At 41.6% G+C, this 21,140-nt stretch overlaps 1 protein-coding gene across 3 annotated transcripts in view; it reads right to left on the bottom strand.

Moving 5' to 3' along the window:
- Positions 1–20,624, bottom strand: part of EFCAB14 (EF-hand calcium binding domain 14) — a 37,587-nt gene extending 16,963 nt beyond the window's left edge. For 2 of the 3 annotated variants that reach the window (XM_004285777.3, XM_033416501.2), the window contains exons 1-4: positions 19,428–20,624; positions 17,711–17,859; positions 11,613–11,758; positions 1,447–1,545 (exon numbers count right to left, since the gene is read on the bottom strand). In XM_004285777.3, coding sequence (XP_004285825.1) covers positions 1,447–1,545; positions 11,613–11,758; positions 17,711–17,859; positions 19,428–19,609 — 576 coding nt within the window. In that variant the 5' untranslated portion in view covers positions 19,610–20,624. The remainder of the gene's footprint in view (positions 1–1,446; positions 1,546–11,612; positions 11,759–17,710; positions 17,860–19,427) is intronic. The other variant, XM_004285778.3, reaches the window with a different exon arrangement.
- Positions 20,625–21,140: the final 516 nt, after the last annotated feature.

Genomic DNA, 21,140 nt, shown 5'->3' with positions numbered 1-21,140 from the left:
TAGAGCAAAACCCTGAAACTAGTATTCTCACCAACTGCAAAGTGCCTGGCACATACTGGAGGAAGCCCCACAAATGTTTGTTGAATTAACGAATGCAAGAATAAACCAATTTCCTTTTTGAATGCAAGACTGCCAGAGTTGCTTCTGTATTAAAGGCTACAGAGGCCTACCTTTTTCCCCACTTGACCCTTGGGAATAATGGCAAAAACAGTCTGGTCTCATCAAAGTTGTCCCTACTTTTTTTTTTTAAGTTGTAAGCAGATGACCATATTGGACAAACAGCAGACTACAGAGACTGAGCACACACAGGTGGTGTGGCTATAAAATAACAAGTTTTGTTTCTGGCTTAGGAATTTCTCACTCCTTTGAGGAAACAATTTGTCTGTTTATAGAGCCTGGTATATAATCAAATCAAACTCAGCACACACTGACTTTTAAAAGCCAAAGATTCTAGATTTGATACCCATTGTTTGGGGTTCCCTGATCCAGAATCCTTCTTCCACTTACTGCTACAGGAATATATATTAAGATATAACTGAGAAACAATAAACTGCACGTATTTAAAATGTATAACTTGGTAAGTTTTTACATATATATACATACATCCTGCTTCCACTCCTGGCAGCTACAAGATGCCTAACCCTCATGTTGCTTGTGTGCCCATTAAGCACACTCTTTTCCTTCCATTCCCTACCCACTCTCCCCACCCAGCTCTAAAGATCCCAACATATTCTTCAACTGGTTGGTTACTGCCTCCTGCTCTAGGCTGAATCCTAGGGATCAAGTAAATAGAAATTCTAAAGTAATGTTTGCCTAGGCCCTAGAGTCTAGGGCATATACCTAAGAGTGATTTGCTTAGAGGGTGTGTCTCTCTACCTTTATAAAATAATATATATTGTTTTCCAAAATGCTTCTTACCAATTTATACTCCCAGCAGGAGTGTTTGGAAGTTTCCCTCTATCCACATCCTTGCCAGTATTTATCACATCCTGAATTTTTATTTTGCACTTCCCCAAATTATCTTTAAAAAACAAAACCAATGAAAACAAACAAAAAAAAATCCCCTCTCTTTCTCAATCATGGAAAATAACAGCAACTTAGAGCAACTCTCATGTACAATTGCTCTGCTTTCATAAAGACATTGTGGATGATGAACTGAAACAGGCAAGTAATGAAAAGCAAACCCACACATGTTAACACAAGAGTCCCAGCAAAGCAATCCTGGGACTTGGAAAGCCAAATAAAAAGGTGTGAATCTATATAAACCATAGCTAAAACCACCTGCTGCAAATTAAAGGCCCAACCAACCAGACCAAAGCAGAGATGTCTTGAACTCTATTACTGTCCCCTTGGAGTAGCTGATTTCAAATGCCAGCCTTTCAAAGAGAATTTGTAAGAAGACAGAATTACAGTAGGTTAATTTCAGTGCCCATACACAGCACTTACCTTCTGAAGTCCCTCTACAGTGGCAGGCAGGCTAATTAAGTCTGCAGCTGACTTGACATTGGCTTTGAGGTGGTTTACTGCAGAAGTCAGCAGAGAAATCTGAAAGGAAATGAGTAATAAACAATGAAAACAGAACTTGTAGAACAATGCTCCCTTCACACACTCTACAGCTGATGGTGATGTCAAGCACCTTTGGGCATCATGCGATTCTGTGATCCAGACGTTCTGCCTGGTCAGGCCACAGGAGTAGAAGAACTCTGCAGAGTACCTTGGATAGACTTGAGATGTGGGAGGAAGCAATAACACCCCTCCTCTCCCTGCCCAGTTTAAATACCAGTGCCAAGGAGGGAAAGGCAGGCATTATTCTTTACCCCACTCCTGGCAGCTACAAGATGCAAAAATCTTAAATTACCCAAAAGATGCAGTAATTACAACACAATCCTTCAACAACTGGACAGGAAGAAAGCTAATGATCAAGGACCTCTGAAAGATTTTATTTTGGTAAAAAATACCACCTCAGTTATTTGCTGAACTTTTGTTTCTGCCCAAGTGGGAACATATATTATAAAGTAAAAGCCCAACATCACAATATACAGTTGACAGCAACTGAACCCTGACAACTTGAATGGCACTTTCAACTGCTTGGGGATTTAGTTTTGGTTTAACAATGTGATTAATATTTCAAACTCAATAGCTCAACCAAAGCACTACTTTGTACCCTGAAGGGGCTCAATAAATACCCACTGACCTACTGGCTGACTGAATGTATTAAAATAGGAATTGAATCAAAATAAAAAGTATCTTCCCTTCTGCTATTTATGGGTAAAATTCTAAATAGCTGGACTTCTCTCTAGAATGAGGACTGGTGGAACCTGTGTAATACTCAGTTTCAGGTTGCAGAGATCATATTCTAAAAACCTTGCAATGTGGCTCAAAACTTGGTTCCACACTGCTTTCCTGTCCCAAGTTCTAGGATGAGGACACAGATCTACCAATAGCAATTATATTCAGAATGGCCTCACAGAGTAACCATGAAAGTTTCTGGGCACTTGTGACATGCCTAACCCTGTGGTAGGCATCAGATGGATACAAGACAAAGTAAACCTGACCCCTTATTCTTTTCTTCAACAAATGTCTGGCACCTTCTCTGTGCCCAGAACTGTGGCGAAAGTGGCAAATAAGACCGTGAGGTTTTGCTTTCATGGAGCTTACATCCTGGTAGGAGGTGACAGAAGAACAAAGAAGCAAAGTATTAGATAGTAATAAGTACTGTGTACAGTATTTAAGGAGAGCTCCTGGAGTGAGCCCCAGCGTGTTCTGAACAACGGAGTGCAGTGAGGAGCCTTGGAACTCTTCTCCCTCTTTCCTTTTAGGAGGGATGTGTTCAGGGGCGTCAGACCATTTTCCTTTCATTCACCCACTCATTCATTCATTCCTGCAACAAGTATCTATTAAGCCCTATTTTATTCCAGTGGTGAACAACACAGATGTCAGTGATCTTTGGTGTTTACATTTTAGTACAAAGAGACAGACAATTTGATATAAGAAAAATTAGATAGCGGGATACATTAGAGGAAAATGAAAATAAGATGACTTCTGTTTACAACAGCCAGGACATGGAAGCAACCTAAATGTCCATCAACAGATGAAAGGATAAAGAAGATGTGGCACATATATACAATGGAATATTACTCAGCCATAAAAAGGAACGAAACTGAGTTATTTGTAGTGAGGTGGATGTACCTAGAATCTGTCATACAGAGTGAAGTAAGTCAGAAAGAGAAAAACAAATACTGTATGCTAACACATATATAAGGAATTTTAAAAAGCGGGTACCGATGAACCTAGTGGCAGGGCAGGAATAAAGACGCAGAGGTAGAAAATGGACTTGAGGGCATGGGGAGGAAGGGGAAACTGGTATGAAGTGAGAGAGTAGCATTGACATACATACCCTACCAAATGTAAAATGGATGGTTAGTGGGAAGCTGCTGCACAGCACAGGGAGATCAGCTCGCTGCTTTGTGACGACCCAGAGGGATGGGATAGGGAGGGTGGGAGGGAGGCTCAAGAAGGAGGGGATATGGGGATATAAGTATACATACAGCTGATTCACTTTGTTGTACAGTAGAAACTAACACAACATTGTAAAGCATTTATACGCCAATAAAGATGTGAAAAAAAAATAAGGTGACGATGAGTGACTGGGTAGCTACTTTAGATTGGACTGCCAGAGAGGGCCTCTATTAGAAGATGAAATTTAAACTGAGATCTAAATAATAGGAATTAACCAGAGAGAGAGATAAAAAGAAGTACATTTCAGGGCAGAGGGAATTGCTAGGGCAAAGGTCCCAGTGTGGGGAAGAGCTTGGCATATTTGAAGAATAGAAAGAAGGCCTGGGGGGCAGGAGCAAAATATGAGTGAGAAAAGGAGAGGGGGAGGGGGAGGGGAAGAGAGAGGAGGAGGGAGAGGCAGAGGGAGGGAGGGAGGGAGGGGGGAGGGGAAGAGAGAGGAGGAGGGAGAGGGAGAGGGAGGGAGGGAGAGGGAGAGGTAGAAGTAGATAGGTAACATTAAAGAAACAAGTACTAAATGTGATACTGAATACAGTCTAAGAAAATATTAGTGCAGGTTGAAAGGGACAGGCTTCACTGAAGCAGGACTCAAATCAGACTCTGAGAGAGAAGTAAGAGTTTTATATATAGAAATAAATCAGCTATCCTTTCTAGGTTAGAAGGGTGAGTGTGGCATCAGGGAAGAGGTAGGGAGCAATAGCAAGAATAGGCCCAGGAATACTTTTCCTTCATAGCATTTCTCAGAGCGACAATGATTTATTTATGTGTGTGATTTTAAATTAAGGTTTCTCTCCTCCACTACTAGACTGTAAGCTCCATGTCATCAAGGACCATGTCTGTTTTATTTTCCATAATACGCCTGACACAAAGACAGGCATTCAATAAGCATCTACCAAATGAATGAATGGCTAAGAATGAACACTCTGTGTCTGGGATGGACGCTGAGAAGGGTAGACCAAGCAGAGTAGAGGGTAGAGTCTAGGAAGTAGGAGATAAGGCTACATAAGTGTGAACTCATTTTCCTCACTGGTAGCATGGTATAACAACAACCATCTCATAGGGACGTGTGATGGTTTTAAAATATGTCCACAAAATCTTTGATAGTCCTCCCTTCAAGAGGTAGACACAAATTCCCTTTCCTTTGAGCGTGGCCTGCACTGAGTGTCTCACTTTTGGCCCACAGAATAAAGTGCAAGTGACAATGGGCAACTTTGAAAACTAGGTCATAAAAAAGCACTGTCTTCCTTTTTGCTCTCTTTTGGATCACTCACTCTGGATAAGCCGGCTGCCATGTTGTGATAACACTCAAGCAGCCCCATGGAGAAGCCATGGTGGGACAAACTGAGACCTCCTGCCAACAGCCATATGAGTGAGGATGCTTCAGTCCCAGTCAAGCCTTCAGATATGCAGCCCTGGCCGTATATCTTAGCTGCAACCTTAGAGAGATCCTAGCCAGAACAACTCAACTAAGCTGCTTCCAAATTTCTGACCCAGAAAACCTGTGAGATAATACATGTTTGTTGTTTTAAGTCATTAAGCTTTGGGACAAAAGTAACACAGCAACAGATGACTAATACAGGCTATGAGGCTTAAATGAGATACATATCTAGAGCTCTCAGCACAGTACCTGATACAAACAAAATACCAAGAGTGTTAGCTCTTTAATAATGAAATTTAATAAGCACTTAAACATGCAATTCTCCATAAGTGCTCCAAAATACTCAGACTAATCTTCAACATTCCAACTCTATCCATTTAAAAATAAAATGGGTGAGAAACTTCAGCTCCAGAGAGATACTCTCAGCAAACTATAAACCTCTTAAGAGCAGCAGTTACATCAAGGAGGTTTTAACACATGCCCTTAAAAAGATATGAATAACACTGAGGTCTGAAAAGCACATACGGAAATAGGTATTCTCATGCACTGTTAATGGAAATGTAAATTGGAGAAGACTTGTTAGATGGTTATCTAGGATTATCTGTCACAATTTGAAACATTTACACCCTTTAATTCAGCAATTTCATTTCTAGAAATCTATCCTAAAGGTTACTTGTTAAATCAAAAAGAATAAAATACTTAGGAATAAATCTAACTAAGGAGGTAAAAGACCTGTACTTGGAAAACTGTAAGACCCTGATGAAAGAAACTGAAGACGACACAAACAGATGGAAAGGTAGATCGTGTTCATGGATTGGAAAAATTATTCTTAAAATGAGACCATACTGCCCAAGGTAATCTACAGATTCAATGCAATCCATATCAAAATACCAATGGCATTTTTCACAGAACTAGAACAAATAATTCTAAAATTTGTATGGAAACACAGAAGACTCTAAATGGCTAAAACAATCTTGAGAAAGAACAAAACTACAGGTATCATGCTCCCTGATTTCAAACTATACTATAAAGCTACAGTAATCAAAACAGTATGGGACTGGCACAAAAACAGACACATAGATCAATGGAACAGAATAGAGAGCCCAGAAATGAACCCACACTTATCTGGGCAATTAATCTACAACAAATAAGGCAAGACCATACAATGGGGAAAAGACAGCCTCTTTGATAAATGGAGCTGGGAAAACTGGACAGTTACGTGAAAAAGAACTGAACTGGACTACTCTCTCATACCATGAACAAAAATAAATTCAAAATGGATTAAAGACTCAAATGTAAAGACCTGAAACCATAAGACTTCTACAAGAAAACACAGGTAGTAAGCTCTTTGACACTGGTCTTATTAATACTTTTTTGAATATGTCTCCTTAGGCAAGAGAAACAAAAGCAAAAATAAACATGGGATTTCATCAAACTAAAGTGCTTTTACACAGTGAAGGAAACTGTCAACCAAACAAAAAGGGATCCCACTGAATGGGAGAAGATATTTGCAAATGATATATCTGACGAGGGGTAAATACTCAAAAATATACAAAGAGCTCATACAACAACATCTAAAAAACAAACAACCCAATTAAAAAATGGGCAGAGGATCCGAACAGACTTTTTTCCAAAGAAGACAGGCACATAAAAAGATGTTCAACATCACTAATCATCAGGGAAATGCAAATGAAAACCACAATGAGATATTGCCGCATACCTGTCAGAATGGCTACTATCAAAAAGACAACAAATAACAAGTATTGGCAAGGATGTGGAGAAAAGGGAACCCTCTTGCACTGGGAATGTAAATTGGTGCAGCTGCTATGGAAAACAGTAGGGAGATTTCTCAAAAAAATAAAGAACAGAACTACCATATGATTCAGCAGTTCCATTCCTGGGTATTTATCCAAAGAAAATGAAAACACTAATTAGAAAAGATATATACACCTTTATGTTCATTGTAGCATTATTTACTATAGAAAAGATATGGAAGCAACCTGAGTGCCCATCAATGGATAAATGGATAAAGAAGTTGTGGTGTGTATGATACACACACACACACACACACACACACACACACACACACACACACAAAATGGAATATTACTCAGCCATAAAAAAGAATAAAATCTTGCCATCTGTGACAACATGGATGGACATGGAAGGCATTATGCTAAGTGAAGTAAGTCAGACAGAGAAAGACAAATACTGTGTGATCTCACGTATATGTGGAACCTAAGAAACAAATGAACAAACATAACAAATTGGAAACAGTTACAGATACAAAGAACAAACAGGTGTTTGCCAGAGGGGAGGAGGCGTGGGGGAAGGAAAGAACTAAGTGAGGGAGATTATGAGGTACAAACTTCCAGGTGAAAAGTAAATGAGTCACAGGCATGAAATGCACAGTGTTGGGAATGCAGTTAATAACTATGTATTATCTTTATATGGTGGCATAAGTAACTAGACTTATTGTGGTGATCATTTTGAAATGTATATAAATATCAAATCACTATGTTGTATAACAGAAACTAACAGTATTATAGGTCAATTATAGTTCAAAAACAAACAGACTCATAAAAACAGACCAAATTTGTCGTTGGTTACCAGAGGTGGGGTGGGGGGGAATTGTGAGGGGAGGGGGAGTGGGAGGAAGGTGGTCAAAAGGTACAAACTTCTTGTTATAAGATAAATAAGTACTAGGGATGTGATGTACAACATTATAAACTTAATTAACACTGCTGTACGTTATATATGAAAGTTAAGAGAGTAAATCCTAAGAGCTCTCATCACAAGGACAAATATATATATTTTTTCTACTTCTTTAATTCTGTATCTATATGAGATGATGGATGTTCAGTAAATGTACTGTGATAATCATTTTATGATGTATGTAAATCAAATCATTATGCTGTACACCTGAAACTTATACAGTGCTGTATATCAATTATATCTCAATAAAACTGAAAGAAAACAAATTAAAAAAAAGATTACTTTATGCTCACCAGCATAGAGATGTACGCTCAAGACTATTCACTGCTTTCTTATTTGTAACAGCAAAACTCTAGAAACATCTAAATGTCTAACACTAAGGGTGTAGATATATTGAGTAAACAGAGAACGCCGTAGAATATATACCTAATGACTCCATTTAGTTACACACACGCGTGTGCATGTGCACACGCTAACCTAAAAGCTAATTCATATTAAAAGCTATTACAATTCTGTAAATGCATATAAAGGGGACTGTAAGAATGTAGCCCAGACTATTGACAGCGAAGAACTATGGGGACAGGGAATGTGTGTTACGTGCGTGTATCTGTGTGTGATGGGGGTACATACAGAGATGGGGTTGAAGGGGAGTTTTCGTAAGAGTTCTATGTGTATTTTACTATTAAATCTTATATAAGAATACATTCACATATTACTCATGAAATTTTAAAGACAAAAGGTGGGAAAGAAATATACACATAGGAAAACACATCACAAAGCTTTGGAAGGGGTGTGACAGATTTCCTTGGCTGGCCCTTTCCCCATGCCCTCCACTGGGCCTTCGAAGAGTATCTTAACATGCTCAATCATAAAGTACTTGGAAGGGGTCTCCCCCATGTGTGTTTTACTCAGCCCCAAATCATGTACACAACTGGCTCTACACCAACTTGATGGGCAAGGATATGATTATTCCAAATGACCTATCAATTGTGTGGTTCCCTTTTTTTCACCTGAGGGAACAACTCCTTCCACTGACAACTGGCCAGAGCTTAAAGGGACAACAAGCTGTGTTCTTAGGTGGAACAATCTGGGTAGAAACTACTCTCCCAGGTACGGCTCTATCCTGAGGCTGTGGCAGAGCCAGATGCTAGTCACAGGTACCTCAAGAATGGTAATGGCTTCACGAATGGCCAGTGTGGCTGGCAGCCTGAAAGCCGAGGCAATGTAAGGTGAGGTGCTGTTCCACTTCTCCCCATGCCCCAAACGCTCTAGGCCTAGGGTATCAGCTGCCTCACAGAAAGAGTATGCTCTGGAGGGCTGACCACTAGTGCTCCAATTACCAGGCAACACTTAGGACTTCTTACTCACTTATAAGACCTGGACCACACACTGTCAGTAGGACCCAGCTACAGTCCCAGAAACTGCAAAGCTGGATTCCATTTTTCAGCATTCCTCTCTTGGGTGGAATAATGCCCAAATCTGTGGAAAACTACAGCAAAGCTACATGTTTAACTAGAATAGAGAGACAAGGGGCACTCTCCCATTATTGATATCTGGGACTGCTTTGGTCTCTGATAGACACATTCTAGCATAGCATGTCAGAATGGATTCAAGTGTTATAGAACTTATCTCTAAAGTCACACATTGCAATTCAAAGAGTCCAAAAAGTTGAATTAGGTACAAACCATTAAGGAAAAATCCCCCACATTCCAGCCAAAAGATGAGTCATGACTTTCATGCATATTACATGACTTTTCATTAGTGAAATTAAAAATAGCTACTGTAGACCATTTTATTAGACCATTTTACACTATAAAGCCTGAAATGCTGCTTTGGGGTTAAAATTAAGTGCTCTTTAAATAGTAAGTAAAAAAGTTACTAAAACAGACAATCATCAATGATGAATTATTATGAGCCCTGACAGGGACTCGACTTCACATCCTTTCAGCTTTATCTACTAAGCACCTACTGTGTCCTTTAGAGGTTATAAAGATGGAAGGCAGAGTAGAAAACTGGAAAGAAAACAGGTTCCTACAACTTGAATATTTTGTTACAACTGCTACACAGCTGTTGACCTTGGGCAAACTACTTAACCTCATTGAGCCTTAGTTTTTTAATCTATAAAATGGAGATAGCACCTCCTACTTCACAGAGTTATAGAAGCGAAAAAGGAGAAAGGAGATCTCATACGTAGTACATCTAATAGGGGCCTGCATAAAGAAGGCATTTAATGAGTGGCAGTTACCATCATCATCAGTACTGTGCTCAAAGCTCAGAACACAATATACAACCTTCTGGTGTAATGAGATGCCTCAGAACGGTAAACTCCATGACTGGCTACTATAAAGAGCCCACAGTTTGCCCCAGAGAGAGACGCTAATTGTCTCTCAGTGCTTCATGATGGTTTACTTTCACCTGAGCTACTCTCTGGACAAACTGCTCATTTGCTCTGTGAATACAAGCAAGACCACAGTTTATCCTATTTTTCTTGTAAAAACGGAGTGAATACCTGCTTTTCCCTTATAACTCAGAGTCCAAGGCTAAATGATAACTAGTAAATACTAGGTGCTGCAACCCATCAATTATTTCACGAATACTTTTTAAAAATGAAAGAGAACTGAATAAAAAATAATAAAATATCATAAGGCAGCATAATATTAAGGACAAGTGACTGTTTTCAGAAACTTTTATTTCAGTTACATACATGTATGCATGTGTTTACCGGGTAATGATGGAAAATATTTCTTACTGTGGGTTCCAGGAAAAAGTTTGAAAGCTTCTGCCCCGGGCCACTGATCTCTGGTCGCAAGTGCTGAACCGCCCCACTCCCAAACTACTGCTGAAAGGAGGGGGTAGCTTCAAAAACAATGGCAAGCACTTTATTCTAGCACGGTGCTCTCTGCCCTGGCTGATTCTGAACTTTGTGACTCCACTCTGAGAACAGAATATCCTCTTAGCCACGACAGGGATGACAAAACTATTTTTAAGCACTTTGTGGGTGTACCATTCACTTGGCACTTGAGTTTTCTTCTCGACGCACACGTCTTTCTTAACTAAGCCACAGAAACTGAGAACAGGGGCTATAGTTACCAAGTGGCAACTGCAGCACCTTATTCATATAAGCACCAGGTTTGACTGTTGAATCCTGACAACGCTGCATCAACATCTCCTGAATATGCTCTTTTCCTCTGGCAGAGTCTCTCTTTCGGAATGAATGTGAGATCTGGCCAATTTAGGGACTGGAAAAGTTTTGGCTCTAGTCCTTCTTGCCTGGTCAAGGTATTTAACCAACTCTGCCATTTCCTCCAATGCTATTCTAGAATAATACTTACCATTAGCTGCTGATAAGTTTTTAGTACAGCATATAGCACTACACCCCAAGGCTGTAAGTTTGTAAACTATATTAAACAAAATAAGCTCTCATTATCTAATAAAAACAATTTTCTTGGGCGTTAGACAACACTGTTTTTTTTTTTCTTTTTTTTTTTTTTTTTGCGGTACGCGGGCCTCTCACTGTTGTGGCCTCTCCCGTTGCGGAGCACAGGCTCCGGACATGCAGGCTCAGCAGCCATGGCTCACGGGCCCAGCCGCTCCGCAGCATGTGGGATCCTCCCGGACCGGGGCACGAACCCGTGTCCCCTGCATCGGCAGGTGGACTCTCAAGCACTGCGCCACCAGGGAAGCCCAACGACACTGTTCCTAAATTAAATACCTACACTGTTCCTTAGGAAAAGTTGAGTCAAGAATTTCTAACTTCCTCTAAACTGTTCTACTTGGTAAAACTCTGTTCCTCTGCAGAAAGGGTTAACATTTTAAATATTGGGTAAATGCATAACTATTACCTATTTTACCTGACTTTAATGTGTTGGGATCACAGTATGCAAAGCACCATTTCAAAAAGTAAAACAATCTGAAGTGAGTCCCCTATAGTTACAGATACATACTGAACAGACAAAATGAAATATTCATAGCTTACACAGAAATAGAATCACACTTTTGCTACCTGCTTATTCATTTCTGTGATGTTTATCCAGACTTTGTTCAATCCCAGCTCTCCAGATTCAATCTTCTCAAGTTGTTTTTGTTTGCTGAGTAGTTCTTCGTTAAGTTTGGGAATTTCTTGGAATGAGCTTTTCTGATTAGATTCCACTGAAAGCAAAAATAAGAACAATAATAAATAGCCATAAAGTTCCCTCATGGCTCCAAGATGAAAAAATTATCCTACAGCAGGAAAGAAGACAGATTAATGAAAGTTAATTCTGGGAGGATAATGACAATTCATATCTATCAACTCCACTATTCTTTTATTTACGTAAATGTATATCTTTAACACTAAAGCTCCATTTAACTGGGGCTATTTCACTACTGGCAATACAACTTTTTAAAGTCAGGTGGCTAAAAATGATAACCAATAACGTCAGCAGAGAGTTAGATTTGAATTTCAACTCTGTAACTTACTGGGATTTTGAGCAAACTACTCAAAGTTTTTGAGCTTAGTTTCTTCACCTGTAATACAGTGATAATTCTAACTATCCTGTGAAGTATATTTTAAGTGAAAGAATGGCTGTAAAGCACTACACACAGCTGGCCAGGCATACAATACGTGATAAATAAATGTTAAGTACTGACCTGCTCAATTAAGAAGCTTTCTGACTGGTCAATGAAGATTTAATAAACCTTACTCCATTAATGCTCAAGGTGACATCCTAAGTTATATCTCTAAATGTTTAAATCTATTTTTTTTCTATCTCAAATTGGTCAAACGCAAGATAGATTCTTGCCACCTTTCAAGTACTGTTACAAGAGCGAAGATTTTAAATCTTTTTCATAAACAGCAAATAGTGTTTTCTTAAATCAACCCAAAAGCTCAAAGTGAAACAGAAGATAAAGGAAAATGTTAGGTGAAGTATAGGGTATTATCTGGCCTTTCTTTTGGGAAACAACATCTCATGGATGGTTTAGAGATTTGCCAGCCTGCAGGTAGAGGCCTGAAAGAGTGCTTTCTCTTCTTTCTTTAGAGTATCCTTTCCTTTTCATGGAAAATAAAATACTGATTGATAGTGGTTGGTCCTCTAGGATAAAACCTATGTCTTTCTTTTAAAGCCACAGACTGCCTGATTAGTTGTCATATGCTTTCTTTAAAACCAAAAGGTGGCATAATGGACAGATAAAAAATAATTTACTAAAATGTAAGTTCCCAGACTTTTTTTGTTCATTTCTGTATAGTTGGCATTTAGAATATACCTGGCACACTTCAGGCACTCAGTAAGTATTAGAGACTAAATAAATCTGGCCTTTGCTTACCTCCCAACCATATTTCTCATCACTTTAGCTACCACTTCAATCTACTTTCTAGCCAAGCTGATTTTCCTGACACACCAACCTCTTTAAGCCTCAGTGACTGCACACACTATTCTCTCTGCCTAGATGCCCTTGGCTTGCCCCTTCTTCATTTCTGCCACCTTAGCCTAGTTAATTCCTTTCAAGATTCAGCACAAAGAGCTGGCCCCCACCTTGGACCACCGTTACCTCTTTACCACTCCAAACTCTACTGAGCACTGAACACACTGTGCTATACTTAATTTACTTGTCTGTCCCCTCCATCAGACTGACAGAGAGCTGCCTGAGGACAGGTCTTATTGGGTCCTGTATTCCCAGGGCCCAGCACAGTCCCACGTACACAGAAGCATGCAAATGCCTATCCAGTGAAATGACTGTATGGTATGAAATGGAGTTAATGTTATCCTATTAAGTTAAACAAAGAAAACTCAACAAATAAATAAATTCGACAACAAAAAAATCCCCCCAAAAATCAGGGGGTGGCGGTGGTATCCTCACTGTAAGCAAACCCACTACCTGAAAATTCAGAACTATTAAAAGAAATTAGATATTTTTATTCACTTTTCAAAAATATGTGAAGGATTTCTTTAAAAGTAGTAGACTTGGCTAAGTGCTTTTAATGTAACATTTGATTTACACACAGTTTGCAGGACTACATTCATCTCATATGGTAGGAATATTTTACCAGTCGAAATTAATGTAGCACTTACAGCACCCAACTGAATTTCGTATACATATCCAGTTAGGTTATAAAGAAAAACTTATCCCACACACGTCTGCCATTCTCTGGTGGTAAAACATTCTAAGGCTGGGGGAGAGTCTCTTTTTTTCCTGCAGTCTATATGAATTAAGTAGAGGAGGAAGTAGGACAAACACATAAATAACTTGGATTAAAATTATTAACTAATAAACATGTGAGTCTGACAAGCCCTGAAAACACTCTGGATCCTGAGGATTGTATGAGCTAAGAGGGGATTATATTCATGATCTGATTTGGGGTTTTTTAGGAGAGATAAGACAAGTAAAGGCACTCTGATTACATAAATGGAATGAAGTATAGTAAACAAACAACTTATGATTACTAAATTCATGTTCTTTCAACATGGAAAGCAACTTATTTAAAATTTAGGATAGTCATACTCAAAAGAACTTACTTAGCTCTTTTCCTGATCAGGAAATGGAGATTTTTGCCTACACCCTTTAGATACAACATATAATGCCAACAACAATACTTTATAATTATACATCTTTATAACTTGCAATAAACTTTTATGTAATTACTCATCTTGTGATCAAGCCCCTACTATGTGCCCGGCCCTGTACTTGGCACTAGTGCATACAAAAGACCCTGAAGCTCTCAGTCTAGTGGGGAGCAAGGCGTCGCCCCAGAATTACTATACAGTGTGACAGATGTTATGACAGAGGAATGCCCAAAGTGCTTTCGTAAAACAAGTACATCTTTACATATTATGGATGGGAAAATGAGGCTCAGAAAGAATAAGTGACTTGCCTATGTTTCATAGCTAGTGATGAGCAAGTCAGGATTCGACAGTCAAACCTTGTGCTTCTAAGACCAATACTCTTTCTAGTATACTTCAGCTGTCACAGATGCTTATAGCCTAACAAGACCATTTGTAAGTTCTGCACTGAATGACCAAACTGCTACTCTCCCTGTATGACCAGCAATGAAGATGTCTGATTTATCAATACTGTCCTTTTCTTCCAAATTCTTTCCCCTCACTTTAGCCTTGAGCGATAGGGAAGATTGCTTGGGAATAGAATCTTCTTTAGAATAACTGTGGAGGTCTTCTGGAGTACCTGCTTCTAGAAGAAGAATACTAAGCTGAGAGTTTCAGGCCAGCCAGCACTTCAAGCTTAAGGATCAAGTTACTCCTTGGCCTCAAGGGAAAAATACCAAGCCTATCTGCTTTGCTTTCTGTTCCAGATATTTCAGCAATCCTGCCTCCTTTCCTCACAAGTGTCTTTGGAAGATAATGAGATAAAGGACAAGGGGCTCTGAATTTTTCAAAAAGGTATTTAAACCAGGTCAGCAGGTGGTCTTATTTCCACTGCCCTCTTGAAAAACAAGAAGTAAAAATAAACTTATTGAAATATATTGAAAGTAGAAGCATAATTCAAAGGAAGACTATTTAAGTTTAACAAGATTAACCTCATTTAGCCAAGAAAATGGTTTTCACAAAAAAAACTCTTGCCGAGTAGTCCACAATGGTTCAGCCTGCAGACTGATTTATGCCCCAGGCCCTACCCCATCCTCCTTCAGGAAGTCCTGCTTTAGACTGTATAGGTGCTGGTGTATCTATTGCAGCAAACCAAAGCCCACAGAGCAGCTGGACTGACAATTCCAAATCTGCTTCATTCAACTGGCTGACAAATGCAGTCAGGGTCCCAGGGGAAGGCTGCTCAGTGATAGAAAGTAGGTCTCACAGTCCAGGGTACAACTCCTGGCATCTCCTGAATAGAGTATTTCCAGGTATTAACATGTGCTCAATAAATATTTGTATTAACATGTGCTCAATAAATATCTGTTGTCTGATCGATTGTCAGGTCTATTACATGTATACATTTCAAATATGCTTTTTTTTTTTTTTTCGGTACGCGGGCCTCTCACCGCCGCGGCCTCTCCCGTTGCGGAGCACACGCTCCGGACGCGCAGGCCCAGCGGCCATGGCCCACGGGCCCAGCTGCTCCGCGGCACGTGGGATCCTCCTGGACCGGGGCACGAACCCGTGTCCCCTGCATCGGCAGGCGGACTCTCAACCACTGCGCCACCAGGGAAGCCCAAATATGCATTTCTAAACAAAGAAATTTCCTGAAAATGAAAAGCTCAGCTAAGGTACAAATTACACTGGTGTTCTAAAAACACAGGCACAGAGCAATCAGAGAAATGAATCCCTGGAAGGCAGAACTGAGCAATGTTTTGAAATGTATAAATAAACAATTGCTATATGTAACCAAAACAAGCTGTAGTACAAACGGAGGAGGCCCAACTAGTTATGGAGAGATGATGGCACAGACAGGTGTCGTCAGTGGTTATTTATAGTTAAAACACTGCTTCTCAGAACCTCATTTCCAAGTTATGATTACTACTTACCAAGAAAACACTGGCCTTAAAAACACCTTGTAAATACTGCTAAGGACAACATTCAGGAGAATACAAATACAAATCTCATTCTTACACTGTACTCTGATCCCACCAATTGATAAAACATATAGGTCAGGATGATCCTGGTAGAGAACTGTGGCCTACCCAATCCCATTCCCTGAATCAGAAGCTCAGAAGAAAACCAAAGTTAGTATTTCAATATATTTTTTTCAAGCAACATCACTAGGAACGTCATTAACATACTCACTAAGGATTAGCTGTCCCTAGGTCAGGTTTGGAACTTAACTAACTGCAGGCAGCAAAGAGAAGCTGGGGTGAAGGAAAGCTAGGATGTTGTGATCTCCTATGGCTTAAGAGAGGAAGTGAGGAAACAACTCTAATTCTAGTTCTGGGGCCAGATTTCTTTATGGCTTTGAGAAAGCCTGGTGGTCAGTTTCCTGGTGTGTTAAAGCTGCTAAAGTTAGGGTATTTTTGATTAACCTGAAACTGCTTCCTTAGCTTAGAAACTTTTTTTAAAAATTAATTTTATTATTTATAATAAAATTCAGATTGTAATTGTAGCTATGCACTGTTAGTTAAAACAAAGACTGAGTAAAGCATCTTTTGGGCATAACTTTACTTTCTTTTTTTTTGTACATTGTTTTTATTGTTGTTTTTAAAAAATTTTTACTAGTTTTAGACAATTAACCCTTGAAACCTAGAACTAAACATCTCAGTGTTGCTAAAGGAAGATCTTTAGGTTAAAACAGGTTGAAGCTACCATGCAAACACACCTTTCAGAAAAAGTACTTTGGATGTGCAAAATACAACTTGACAATTTTGCATACATAAAACTCTTCAACTTCAAGTTTCTTAAACTTTAAAACACTCAAGAGACAAATATTTATTTCTGAGTTGGCATACAGTAAGCACTCCACACATGCTGGCTACCATTATTACTGCTCAGTCCTATGTTTCTATAGGTTTTTATTAAGGAGGAAACTGTCTGACAGACACTCCCACATGCTTTCTCAAATGTCCCTGTGAGGAGGAAGGAAACAGCCTAGTGTTGCTATTGCCACTTTATAGTTGGGGAATATGAAGTGGCAACAGGTGGAGATTAACCAAGATTCTAGACTTCTGGATCTTAGCCCTTGCCTTCTGCACTGTAAGTGTTGACTGCAATACCATTATTTCAGATGCTATTTGTCCTAGTGGTGCATAAGCACTGTTTTTTGTTTGTGGATTTAGAAATGAGTAACTGTTACTGCCTTCAAGCTGACAGCTAAGAAAGAGTTTAAAAATGCTGACAGGGGCTTCCCTGGCGGCGCAGTGGTTGAGAGTCTGCCTGCTGATGCACGGGACACCGGTTCGTGCCCCTGGTCCGGGAAGATCCCACATGCCGCGGAGCGGCTGGGCCCGTGAGCCATGGCCGCTGAGCCTGTGCGTCTGGAGCTTGTGCTCCGCAACAAGAGAGGCCGCGACAGTGAGAGGCCCGCGTACCGCAAAAAAAAAAAAAAAAAAAAAAAAAAAATGCTGACAGGAACATATAATTGCTTCATCAGAGTGAGCAAAAATCTTAATTCAGTGTGGTTCACTTTGTCCTAGAACCTGGAAAAAGAGTCCAAAATTATACTCTGAAAAGGGTGACCACTTACTTGTTCTAAATTTTTCCTTGAGGGCATCCAGATCCTCCTTCAGAGCAACTTGCATCCACACCAAGCCAACACAGGCCACGACGCAGGCGGCAAGGATGACGAAAGCACAGAGGGGGTAACAGATCCTGCAGCATCGCAAATAGTCTCCCCTGATCGTAAGAACAAATTCAACCAGGAGTACAGAAGAGATTGGAATACAGCCTTACTCAAAATAGCACGTTTCGCCATGCAATTATCATCTCTAATGAATACCAGTTAATTTACCAGGGAACACGGGGGTAACACACTTAAATCTGAACAGCAGGTTGAATATGTCTAAATAATATGACCTATAAAGAGTTCATCTATAGGGGACAAAGGTTTCAAACGTCACATGAAACAGAGGGAGTTCCTGTGAGCTACAGGAAGCACCTGTGGGCACTGCAGCTCACTGCCATCTTCAATTCATCATCAGTTTCTTTGGAAACTGGCTCGGGTTAGGGAAGTGTAAAGACCAGAGCTTCTCTGCCATTCCATCACTGTACTGTAATTCACTTATCTATTTCTCTCTCTTAAATACATACTCCAGAGGACCTCGTTTCAGTTTACTGAAACTTTATAAACTTTTGAGTGAGTTTTACTCCAAATGGAATGAAAAAAAGTAGACAGTAGGTTTAAGTGGACACCTGGTACACTCCAGCTTATTGGTTCAGAAAGAAGGGAAACATAGAAAGGGGTCAGATTTCACACCAAACTTCAACCAGCACTCAAGGTCTAAACTAACCCAACAGGATAACTATTCCCGTTAACTATTCCACTTCATCAGATCTTCACAGCCCAAACCCAGGATTACCCTGAACTACCTCACCTGGCAAAGAAACCAATCTCTTCCTTTAACATAAAAGGACACAGACATTCTAAACAAACCTCAAAGGATTCAATCTCTTTTCTTTTAGCATCCCAACCTTCTGCCTAGCTCTTGCTTCCACAACCTCAGCAGCATACTCTTCTTTTAACGTGCTCCTTAAGAGAGTCCAAGGGCACCTTCAAGGTTCCCTTCAGCCCTTTCCTACCGTAACCCCCAATTCGCAATGTCTTTGTGCTCACTACTGGATTTGTCTAGTGACTGCACCATCTAAAAGTGGTTTGAGAAAACCTGCTTCTTCTTTTTGTTTCCCACCCGTCATTTCTCTCAAGACTCATGCTTTTTACAGAATGTCCCTCACCATATTCCCCCATCACCAAGATTCAGACCCATCAAGAGTGCAAAAAAAAAACAGAAACAAAAACACCCTCAACAACAACCCCCCCTCCGAAAACAACAACCAAAAAAATCCAACCAACCTAACAAAAAAACCTGCAGTCCTAAGGTCCGGGTCTCTCCTATACTTAACAAAAGGTCTAGTCCCCCAAATCTCTCTGTTCTTTGTTCCCTATTCTTAGCTTCTTTGCTACTCCCGCCTTGGTCTCTCTGGGCTCTTAGCACATTCCCCAAGTCCACCCTTCCACCCTAGATTCAGAGCTCTTCTTTGTATACTCAGAGATAGATCTCTAATTTATCCTTCATTCAGAAACTGAACTCATCTTCTCCCTAACATTCTTCCTCCCTCTGTGCCTTCCAAGGTCTACACACTTTTTTCTTCCTAAGAACTCCCTTCTCCTTCCCTTTAATTTGCCTCCTTGGTAGTGCAAGGAGATGCCTTTTCCCCATCCCACCCCTGAGTACTGCATTACTCACTTGACAAAGCGAGAGCGATTTCCAGCTACACCAAATTCCTCTTCCTCCTCTGAGCTGGACTCAGAGTCTGAGTCAGGAGGCTCGGTGCGAAGCAGGCGGTGGCCTGAGCCTTTCTTGGGCTTCTTTCTCCGGCTGTCCCCAGCCAAGCCGATCAGTGCATTGAGCTCTTTGCGCTTTTTCATCTTCTTGTGTGGGGTAAGTGGAGCACCCACTCCTGAGCTGCCAGGTTCGTACCCGACGCCCAGTTCTCTCGAGGCCTTGGAGCCGCCTTCCAGGGTGAGGAATCCTGGGCCAGAGCCCCTCTGGTCAGTCCCACCCAGGAGTGGGACTGACCAGATCCGCTGGGGGCTGGAGATTGGAGCCCAGAGGAAACCGTAACTCAGATGGGTAGGGGAAGTCACATAAAGATGGCCAGGGAGCTGGTGATCCAAATGGATAAAGCCCTAGGCATGCACTGTCAGTTACCGAAGGGGGTGTTGGACGTGGACGAGGGGGGAACCTTTGTCTCCCAAAGAGAATAAAAAGTCAAGTCAAGAGACTCTCAGACCTGGTCAGTATATAGTATTTCTAAGGGTGCTCCAGGAGCTGGGGAAGGACACAGATGGGTGTTTTGGACTTCCGGGGTAGAATTTCCAATGCAGAGAAAAAAAGAAACTTGTTCTTCAATGGGAGGAGAGGGGGAGATGCAGAGCGAGACGCTGGGAAGGCGCTGTTCCCTCCCTAGCTGGCAGCAGGAGGGGGCTCCCAGCCGCTACAACCCCGACAGAGAAAATGCCTGAGTCTGAGATGATCACCGTCCTCCGGCCTCCGGCCTGAGTTTCAAGGAAGCCAGAGGCCGAGGAAGACCCAGAGCCCGGCCTGGAGGGCTTGGCCTGAGAGGAGCCAGTCCCGCGCCTCGGGAGACCCCAGCCCTGCTGTCTGGGCCTGGGGGCGCGGTGAGGAGGGGCGACGGCGGCTCAGCCCACCTGAAGCGCTCCCACCCAGAGTTCGAGGTGTTCCGGCACGGGCGACTCTCGGCAACTCACACGCGCCGCCTCCACTGCAGCCGCGACTCCGGCCCCCGCTCCGGCTGCGGCCGCCCCTGCTCCCGACTCGCTGGTGGCGGCGGCGGCGGCGGCGGCGGCGGCGTCCGCGGGCTCCAGACCCGGGCCATCGCTCCAGCCCCAACTCACTTCCCTTTGGCAGCGACCGCCGACACCGCCTGCCAGTAAGGCGCGCTCCCATTGGCCGCCCGTCTGGTAACGTCATGCGAGGGGGCGATGGGGAGGCGGGGTGTTAAAGGATGCAGGCTCAAGCGAGGGCAGGTCCCACCTGCCAGTCGAGGAGGCCCCGCCCCCAGGAGGGTCTGGGACCTGTAGCTCACCTGACAAGGGCGAGTTTCGTTTCTTGAGGAGCAGGGTTGGGCCAGGCAAAGCATCCAGCTGCTCGACCTGCTTGGGAAGTTCATCAGCCGCCCGGGCCCCCCCAGTTGTGACTAACCCAGCCTAGAGGCTCCAACCCTCTGACTCTCATGCTGTTTATTAAAGGTTTAGGCCTGTTACAGATTAATGACCCGGTTGAACAGTTCATTCATTCATTCCGTAAATATTTACTGAGAAATTACCATATGCCAGGAGCAGTTCTACCGCTGAGGATTGAGCAATAAACAAGATAACCACTATCCCTGCCTTCCTGCATAGGGTTGCCCAATTTAGCAAATAAAAATACAGGACA

Source organism: Orcinus orca, chromosome 1 (assembly GCF_937001465.1).
Source record: "Orcinus orca chromosome 1, mOrcOrc1.1, whole genome shotgun sequence".
In the NCBI taxonomy this organism is placed as follows: domain Eukaryota; kingdom Metazoa; phylum Chordata; class Mammalia; order Artiodactyla; family Delphinidae; genus Orcinus; species Orcinus orca.
The sequence above is the reverse complement of the archived record's forward strand: the minus strand, read 5'-3'. Positions and strand labels throughout refer to the sequence as shown.